At 39.8% G+C, this 10261-nt stretch overlaps 1 protein-coding gene across 3 annotated transcripts in view; it reads left to right on the top strand.

Annotated features, from left to right (window-relative positions):
- The window catches only part of LOC103465047 (monocarboxylate transporter 2-like), a 50853-nt gene that overhangs the window by 2798 nt on the left and 37794 nt on the right, over positions 1-10261 (top strand). For all 3 annotated transcript variants that reach the window (XR_533744.1, XM_008409567.2, XM_008409566.1), the window contains 3 exons: positions 4818-4961; positions 6974-7765; positions 9978-10250. Coding sequence is in view for 2 of the 3 variants with exons in the window: in XM_008409567.2 (XP_008407789.1) it covers positions 4818-4961; positions 6974-7765; positions 9978-10240 (1199 nt within the window). In the remaining variant the exon portion in view is untranslated. The remainder of the gene's footprint in view (positions 1-4817; positions 4962-6973; positions 7766-9977; positions 10251-10261) is intronic.

The raw sequence follows: 10261 nt of genomic DNA, 5'->3' as shown, positions 1-10261 counted from the left end.
TATATATATATATTTGGTGTTAGAAAACAGCTTATTGCAGTGGCTCTCTCATGCCAATAAGTAAACTAAAGCTTCATTTTGGCTAAACCATAGAATCCAGTTAGCTAGTTTAAGTCGGCAAAGCAGCAGTCTCTTTGTATGGAAAAGTTAACTTGGAAAGATGTGACACTGTTGCTTTAGATAAAATTAAAATTACAGAATTGCTCTTTTTAACAGTGCAATCTCTTTTTGCAGTTAAAATGCTCAAAAAGAAATGTATGAATACCTAAGAAACAGCTGAAAATATTCAACAGTCTGGTGTGTGTATTTCCTGATGCGGTTTTATTACCTAAACTATGGAAAATAAACCCACACATGTCACATTAAAGCTTAAATTGTTCCTTGAAAAAAAATTTTTTTTCTTTACAAAGAGAGCAACCAGTGTGTGGTCGTACAGTCAACTCATTCCTACAGACAGATAATGGATAAATTGGCTTCACATGAGTGGCTTCGCTCATTGACGTAGCTTTAGGGGGGCTAATGGGAGAAGTGTTGCCCATGTTATTCTGTCACCTGACCCAAATTCAAAACTCATTAGGAATATGCCCTTTTTCTCATTTATCTTATGCTACATTCAGGGAGACATTAATATTTTAGCTGTTTTTTTTTCTTACATTAAAATGACTTCTCTGATCCCAGAAGTTCTTTTTCCCTCTCTCTCATTATTCTGGCATTTGGCAAAGAGATGATTTTGCGAACCCTTTACTGATGTAAAACGGGGAAAGTTTAGTCTGATTTAATGTCAGACATTTAAAAGAAGGGTTAAGTGCCTTTTCTTTTAAGTGCTCGTAAATGTCTGGTTTCAAGTGTCGGTAGCATGAGACTTTGTAGCCAATCCTCCTTCACATGGTTGGACCGCTCTGTGGATACTCCCGCAAATTCACTACAGACGCCTTTTTCCTCCACTGGTGTACGCACTTGTATATAAATACAAAACTATATTCATGAAGGCAAAAGCAGTTGGCCACAATGTTTGCTAATTATGTAGCAGATATATTTTGTTCTTTGTGATTTTATGCTTTTATATGTTTTAATCAACTCATTTCTTTGAATACATAGGTGTTGTGTAGTAATCACTCTCATTATTTGGTTTTACTTATTTGGCATTATGTGTGTCGTGTCCCTCCTCTTACCCATTTTGTCCTTTTCCCTTTGTGTTCTTACAATCGTTGCGGGCTGTCCAGTCTACTGCCTGAGTCAAATAGAGACCGTCGTGTCGTTAATTTAAAAACGTCAAATGTGCAACAAGGGAAATGTGTTTTTTCTTCTTTTTTTTTTCTCCTGCTGTCAAACAAATCCGCCTCTGACACTACAGAGCAACCAGACCCACCTAAACTGTTTCCCTAAGCAGCCAGGGCAGGGCACAAAAAAAATTAATAAATAAAATGTGCATCTCGTTTCAATCTGTGGGGATTTGGGTCATGGGTAGATGACACAAAATATGACTAAATCAAAGTGTTGTGGAGGCTTCACACGAGCTCATCGGTGGCTGCTTTCAAGGTGACAGGAAAGCGGGGCATGTAATCTACCTGTGCTCAGCTCAGGGAGGCCTAAGCGGTGAAATATACGGCTCCGCCGTGGCTCAGGCACAGGACTTTATCATATTGTCCTTGGCGAGGCTTCAGCAATGTCACCCAGTGGAGGAGAGGGACAGTGGGATATATCAGAGGAAGGGTTCAACACACTGGGGTCTAACACTGTGTCCCCATGGGAGAGACATGACAGCCTCTTCAGAAAACCTCTGACTCAAGGAGTCTGAATGATAAACCTATAATGGAAATGGAAATGGTTGCAGAAAGAGAGATGGTCTGTGGGGACGCGGCTGCACTGAGAATGATGAGCTATCTTTGACCCCTGCTTTCACCCCCATAATGGTTAAAAAAAATACCACAGTATAGATATTTTTATGTACAGTAAATAGAGTTTGGAAAGATTCGTTTTGAAGATCACATAGAGAGAATTTTCTTTTCAGTCTTTGCTCACATATATGGAAATAAACGGTGGTTTTCGGGAGGCATCTGGAAGTTATTTGAGCTGTAATTTAAACATTAATCGTCAATCGATCATTGAATGAAGCTTTGCTTGTGCAGCACTTTCCTTTTCATACAAGTAAATCAAACACAATGTGCTTCACATAGTTTAAAAAAAGAATTCAATGATTATCAATCAATTTATTCAGATCTAAAAGCAGCTGCAGACTGCAAAGATTTTGTGATGTTTAATTCTTGGCTTAAACATTGCCTTTCGTTTTACTTGTATTTATCAGTGGTGTTAATTATAATTAAACTCATCAGTAAATTAAACTCATCAGTAAAAGAATTTCTGTATTATTAATTGGAGGGATTAATGGTATTTTGACACATTACAAAATTTCTGACCAGACTCCTCCTTGCAGTCATAAATTATTGAAATTAGAGTGCGGGAAAAAGTTACAAATGAAGTTTTTTTTTATTTGTTGTTCAAATCTACATTTGACTCAATTGACTCACTATTTTCTCAATTAACACAAGTTTATAATACAAACATGTTTTGTATTTTTTAAAACCAGTAATGTTTTGCTAATGTTGCACATATAGGACATCCTCACATATTGGAAAAGAATGGCCTCAGATGTCAGAACATTGACAAAATCCATCAGACCTTTTGACTAAATGGCATCAGAATAAAAAAGTCTTAGCAAAAATGGCTTCAGACGTATAGGTTATAAAGAAACAGCGTCGGAATAAAAAAATTAAAAACAGTCGTTTCAGAAAAGATAGCAGAAAGTTTTTATTTTGATGCGTTTTTCTTTCTGAGACATTTTCATCTGAAGCCGATTTTCTCAAGACCTTTTTGTGTTTGTGACAAAATATGGTCATTATATTTTATCACAATATTTTGTGGCACTATTGTAATGGTAAAAAGTATTTATCTGCACCTACTTTGCAATTTATTTATTTTTTTTTAGCTAACTGTATTTCTGCCAGACAGCAAATTTCTGCTTTTTAAGAAAACAGGCATTTTAAACAGGCTTCATTAGGACACCAGTGAATGAAGAAGTAAGATTTCTATCACAAAACTGCAGAGCAACCAACCACATTTACCAGACAACAGAGCGCACCTGATTAAAAGTCGCATGCTCTAATTTCAGAAAAAAAAATCAATTTTGTACTCTACAAGCCACACCGGTTTTAAAGCCTTTGCATTGTGAAATATTTCAACAGAAAGATGTTGCACGTGAAGATTTTTTTAACTTTTGATTTAATCTATATGGTAACATAAACAAATACATATTGCAAATACTTTTATTCAAGCAGTGCCTGCTACTTTTAAATATACGCAGCTGGAACCCCAACGCTGCGCCTGGCCCACATGAGCTCAACCACATCCCCAACGCGTTGCGCGCGTCATGTCCTCCTCACTGGAGGAAGTGGGAAAAATGAAAAAAGTGTTAAAGGATTTAAAAAAAAAAAAAAGTCCCATTTGGCTCACACTTTCTGGATATATACAACATGAACATATCAAGAATTTAATACTGCTGTTGAGACATTAACCGCTCAAAACATTACAACCAAACCAAAATTATTTTTGCAACACGATTTTAACAACTGGAACATGAGACGGTCAGATCAAGTTATTTCAGAAATCATCAGACGTCTTATTCATTTCAAAGCTTGGTATTTCTGTTATTTTGTGTCTAAGCAGACCAATCACTGCATCGACTTGCTTAATCATAAATGTACTTCTCACAATAGGCTTGGTTCTCATTGGTCCTCTGAATCTGGGATCTACAGAAACACAATAAATAATCTGTTTGACATTCAACAACACCAGGTGCTAGAGGTCACTGCTTTTGGATGTTGAAACGGAAAAAGGAAAAAAAAAATGGTGCTGAGCAAACAGTGGCTCTGATCGGACCCCAGAACAGATTTGACAGAACTCCTCTCAAACTGAACCTAACTTCAGTGAAGGTTTGTGAAACGCCAACATTTAAATCCATGAAAAACAAAACATTTAGGGACTCCGATCTGAAGCAGGTCAGCTGAATGAAGCAACTGTAGATTTAAAACATGCATTTTGTCAGAATGATTTGATTCAGTGGAATATGAATCCCTGTGAGATGAATGTGCAGCTTGCCCTTATCAGAGAAGGTTGCAGAGTGACTGGTGGTGCAATATCACTCTTTCAGACAAGGTTATAATGATGGAAAGGTTGACAGGATATGAAAGACTGTTCACTTGCTGATTGATCTCTAAACAAAGCACTGTGCAATATCAGAGGGGAGTGTAATGAGTCACCGGACAGTTTTATTTATTTTTTTTTGTGCGTACTGAAGGTTTTCCATCATCTTGGTCAGAAGGTCTTTCACCGTGGTTTAGGTACACAAACTTACCAGATTGTCTAGAAATAGTAGATGAGGCAGCTTGATCCTTTTGAAGTGAACGTGGCAGGTTAATGTTCTGACATTCTGCAAACTTTTAGAGATGCAACCTATGGGAAGAATAGCATTACAAAAAAATATTTTGTTTGCCTTCAGAATTATCCCCAGCTTTCTGCAGATGCTATAGTTCCAAATGCAATCTATGGGGCCAATGGGGAGTAAAACATGTTAGGAAAACAACAACGTGAAGACCACATGTCTATTTCATTTCATTCACAATTACACTTCATTTCATGTTGGCCTATCGCATAAAGTGCACTTTGGAATTTCGGGTTTTGATGGGACAAAATGTGGAGACATTACAACGAGGTGTAATAAAAGACTATCCCAGTTATTGTTTTGCCCTCCTCTTCACCAGGTCCAGTGAGCAGCGTGTTGGTCCGTCGCTTTGGAAGTCGACCAGTGGTCATGGTGGGCGGACTGATGTGTGGGGTTTCTATGGTAACGGCCTCTTTTGGGAGCTCCATCGTTTACCTCTACCTTTGCATTGGCATTATTGGAGGTATAGTTCAGGTTTTTATTTATTTATTTTTTTTTGGTATCATAAATGTGATTATTTTGACTGCTTTTTGCAACACCTCAACTGCCTGAATGTTGTTCGACAATATTTATTTAACTTATTTTGAGATTCAAATCGCTTTCTCTTGTTTGCCGTTTTGCTAATTGTTCCTGTTCTCAGTGGACTATTCGCTTGGAGGCAGAGGAATTTGCAGAGTTTTTTTCTTTTTTGTATTTGCTAAGAAGCTCTTGATGCAGAGCTGTCTCCACCGATTTGGCCTCTGTGTCATTTGTTCCTGGGCTTTGGGCATCTGCCTCAGCTCCTGAGGTGCAGTTAGAGCGGCAAGAGAACCAGCACCATGACGGTAATTAAAACAGAACTATCTCTGATCCCAGAGAGCACAGGCTTTAATCGGCCTCCGTCGCCTTCCTGCAGTCTCCAATCACGGGTGTCGCATGGGGGCCCTCCGCCACCCTACGAGGCTCATTACTCCGCCGACGGTTCCTATGAAGCATTAATAGTCCCAGCAAGAGGCTAAGCTGCGTCCCATGCCCAGGGGCGCCGCTTTGCTCCCTTGCATAGTGACAATATGGCTTCATTCAGCTTTATCTAGCAAAGGTAGCTAAATAGATGAGCATTTACTGCAAAAAAGACTCTCATTTTTTCCCCCTCTTACTCTAATGTTCTTTCTTCCCCTTGAGATTCAGTAAAAACAACAGTGATTTACACAACAGGAAATAGTTCAGTACTTTTTGCTGCATCTCGTTAAAATTACTTTAAACTGTGTAAAAGGGGGGGAAAGAAGGAAAATTTTAGATGTTTTGAAACCGTAACTCTTCAAAACCTTCGTAAACCTTGTTACCAGGTACCAACCAATGCCCACTTGCTACATAATATGTATTTAACCACATGATTTTTTTTTCTTCACAAAAATTCATCGTCATATTAGTGTAACTCTAATGTAAATTATATAAACTTCATCACTCTTGTTTTCCCTGTTATAGTTAATATCTTCTGCATTGCATTGTTTGAAGTCCACAGCCTTAACACATGATACCAAATGCAAATATTTACATTTGGCTTACAGTTGTTATTATTGAAGTTGAGCAATAAGTGTTTGCAATGCTTAGGTTGTCATTGTGAAGGCTTAGATGAAGTTGTCTTGCTCTATTGATGCTATAAAACGGACATTTGACTAAAGTCTGCATATAGTCTTGCATTAAAAAAATTCTTTGTGATATTGTGTGTAGTTGAAGCTGGCATCAAGATAAACATGCAACTCATACTGCTCTGAAAATAACATCCAACAAGCTAAAAGCTAGCTTATCTAGCATTAGCATGTTTGTTTTCTTTCTGTATGTGAAAACAAAAACACATTTAAAATTAAAAAAAGCTTTCCTCTTTTATTCTAAAGTCATTCCTGCTTTCCTTTCATTACCTGCTGCTCAGATCTTTGTCTAGCGGAAACGGACATTGCTCCTGAAAATATATATATTTTTTAAAAACACTGCACACTAAATACTATTAATACTGACTTTTACAAACTAAAACCAGACAATGTTTCCCTGCTACGTCAAAGTTAGTTTACGTAAAATAATGAGTTTGAGCGACTTACTTGTCAACTCGGACCAGAGCAGTAAATTGACATTGGAAGGAGAAAATCTAGCGCTGCAACCATGTAGCTGTAGCTCTTCATCTTCCTTAAATTAAGGCGCTATTAAATTAATATGTTCAGAGCAGAAGGCAGGAGAGTAAATGTATTACCCAGGCTACCTAATTTATTTCTACTTAAATGGAGAAATTATTTCTGAAATAATTCCAGCATTCTGTAATGAGATTTTAGCCGGCAAAACTAAAATGAGATGAAATCTAAATGAACACGGAGCACAATCAGTTCTGATTTAATTTAGGAAAGGACTCTCTAGAGTTGAGCTTCAGCACAGCTTTTCCTTCTTAAGCATTTTAAATGCGACTCTCTTTAATTTATTTATTTAAATTTTTTTCTCCCCATACAGGTTGGGGACTCTGCTTTAACCTGAACGCGTCTCTCACCATCATCAGTAAATATTTCCTCGCCAAGCGACCATTGGCCAACGGCCTCGCCATGGCCGGCAGTCCGGTGTTCCTCTGCTTCCTGGCCCCGGTCAACCAGTATCTCTTAGGACACTTTGGCTGGAGAGGAAGCCTACTCATCCTCGGGGGTATGATGTTAAACTGCTGCGTTGCGGGGGCCGTAATGAGACCCGTCACTCAGCACTCTGCGCCACCAAAGGAAGTGGATCAGTCAAACAACACAAAGTCGAAAGGGAGCCGTCTGAAAAAAGTTAAGACCTTTGCGGATCTGTCGTCCTTCAAGGATCCGGGCTTTATCATTTACCTCGTTGGAAACGTGATGTTCATCTTTGGCGCCTACGCGCCCATCGTGTTTTTGTCGGCGTACGCAGTCAGCCGAGGCGTAGAGGAGTACTCTGCCGCCTATCTGCTCTCCGTCATGGGCTTCGTCGACATGTTTGTTCGGCCTCTCACGGGGCTGGTAGCCAACAGCAAGTGGGTCAGGCCGAGGATCCAGTACCTCTTCAGCTTCGCCATGGTCTTCAATGGCACGTTCCACCTCCTCTGCCCCCTGATGAGGACCTACCCGCTGCTGGTGGCCTACGCTGTGTTCTTCGGAGTGGGCTTTGGGATGGTTTTTGCACTGATATTTGAATGCCTCATGGACCTGATGGGAAACCAGCGCTTCCCCAGTGCTGTTGGACTGGTGACCATCATAGAGTGCTTCCCCATGCTCTTGGGACCGCCGGCTGCAGGTAACGTACCCTCAATAAGTGATTTGTCTGTGCATCTCACCATGTGCACAAACCTCACTCTTTGTCTCAGAATTACACAACTAGATCTGCTCTCAGATTGCTGCAGCCAAATATTGCAACATCGTAGACCAAAGAGCGAGTCGATAATGTAAAGTCAGATAAATCTATGTGTGGGTGTGTGCTTGTTTGGAAGCAAGCTACCTAAAAAATGCAATACCTAAGTGTTTAAACCTCAGAATTACTTTAATGTTGTTTGAGATGAATTATTACTACTGAGCTTTGGCTGTTTAGGATTTTATGAAAGGCCCAGCTTGGTACGGGTCTTGTCGCTCTCCGTGTCCTCAAACGTTGGCCGCTTTCAGTTGAATTGCACACAGCTTTCTTTGCAGCCCAGTAGAGGGCGATAATGGGCTGACTTGTCAACTGTTTAATCTGAAAAGGGGAGAGAAAGAAAAGAACTCAAAGGAAAGGTTAAATTTCCTATGCAAATCTAGTTTTTGTGTGCTTATAGGTAAATTATCCAAACTAGAAAAACATCAGATGACCCGCCCCACGCTCCAATATCCATGTTGTTCTTCTTCTGCTCAGGCAGGCCTACATATAAATGAAACTATTAGCAGTGTAAACTATACCAGCCAGTTTTAAACTCCTGCTTGGATATTTACTTTTTCATTTCTCCTTTGAGATTAACAAAATATTCAAAGACATTTGTAACGTAAGAGTATATGGCAAAATTTCAGATGTTTTTGATGTAACCAACGATGGTTCTTAACTTTGTTGCAGAATATTTATTGTGTGGGATTTTTAGTTTTGCAGCGGGTTCCATTATCCTCTGCCTAGATTGTTTTCTGTTTTGTTTTAGTGTCATTAGAAATCCAGTGGCGTAGCGTTAGCGGCTAAATCTCGGTCGTAATTATTTTTCATAAAGTATCACTCCTCAGGAAACTAAGCGTTCATTTAGAAGCTGGTCAGTTTGATGAAAAAGCACAGATGAGGGTTTTCAACAGATAAACTTTCTCTCCGCTTTTTCGCTAAAGTGAAAAGTTTTGACCGGGAGTGACCCCCTTTCTGAGGGCCCCCTTTTAATGGGGCCAAATAAGTGCCTCCTTGCTTGTGTAACGTTCTCCTCCAGAGGGCACAATCGTTATGTATCCCGTATCTGCTTGTTACTGCTCCTCCAAAACCTTCAGGTCAAGCCAATTAGGAGAAAGTGAGGTAAGTGAGAGTAATTAGCCTTTTGCGTTGGGTGTTTAATGATGCTCAGTTCAAACTCTCGTCATTAAAGTCCTGTACCTGGGCCATAATTAGGCTGCGAAGGCACTAAAAAAAAAGAGAAAGGGGTGACTATGCCAGATGGACATAATTACTGCTCAGCCAATCAAGGACTGTCTTAATGAGGGTGGTGGTCATCTGAGCACCGGCACCAGATGAGTGCTATCAATCAGATAATGCATTGAGAGGCAGAATGAAAAATGACCCCTCATGGTGCAGACACGTACACAAATATTATGCTCATCATCATCTGCTGCTGCAAAGCTGGAATGTGATGAGAGAAACCTTTTTAATGGTCCTTTCACCCTAAAACGCTCTCTTTCAATGTGATGGGTTCTGTAATGTGGTAGTTAGTTAATCTAAGAAGTTCATATAAAAGGCTTTTTTTTTTTTTTTTTTTAAGTATATCATCTATAGTGTGATATGTTAAAACAGGATTCTAGGAAATGTCTCCATGTTTAATTATTCTCCCTCAGTTTCTGTTTTCCAGTCTCTTTTAATTGAATTTCCAAGGTAGAAATAACAAAACTGATAAATATCCATGTTTGTCCATGTTGGACAGTGTTGGATTTTTCCATCTTTTTCCGGCACTACCTTCTCCATCTGTTGGTGAAGGTAACCCAGGCTCTTTGGTTTCTGGAAACCTGGAGCTTTAAGTCTAATCTGAAGCACATTTGTCGCCTTTCTGCAGACCCTTTCTGCGCATTTATGTTTCTGAGAACGGCCTTCGCTTCTGCCGTTCAAATTGTCTTAAACAGGAGAGCCAGAAAGCGTTCAGCGGCTCTGTTTGCTCCAAAGCAGCTCCTCTCAAATTAGCCTGTCCTCGCTCGTTTCCTTCTGCACACGCATATAAGAATCTGGTTGGTTCCTGTTCACCCCCAAAGTTAAAATAAAGCGGTTAAACTGGCTTTCTTTTCCTGCTTCGACTTTGAATTTGCAGGGCTCCTGGTGGACATCTTTGATGACTACAAGTACCTTTTCTTCATGTGTGGAGGAGTGATCACGACCGGTGGGCTCTTCCTCTTCGTCATGAACGTCTACAACTACAACAGGTTAGAGAAGGCAAATAGAGGAAAAGACACGGAGCAGAACCAGAACACCGTAGAGAACCAGGAGCAGGCGAGCAGCTCAGAGGCTCAGATGGAACTGATGAACACGGCCCAACCAGAGCCAGAACCAGAGCACACAAAAGAAACTCGTTAAACCAGTGAAGGTAATGCTCAC

This window comes from Poecilia reticulata, linkage group LG5 (assembly GCF_000633615.1).
Source record: "Poecilia reticulata strain Guanapo linkage group LG5, Guppy_female_1.0+MT, whole genome shotgun sequence".
In the NCBI taxonomy this organism is placed as follows: domain Eukaryota; kingdom Metazoa; phylum Chordata; class Actinopteri; order Cyprinodontiformes; family Poeciliidae; genus Poecilia; species Poecilia reticulata.
Note: the sequence above shows the minus strand (reverse complement) of the source record. Positions and strands in the feature narration are given on the sequence as shown.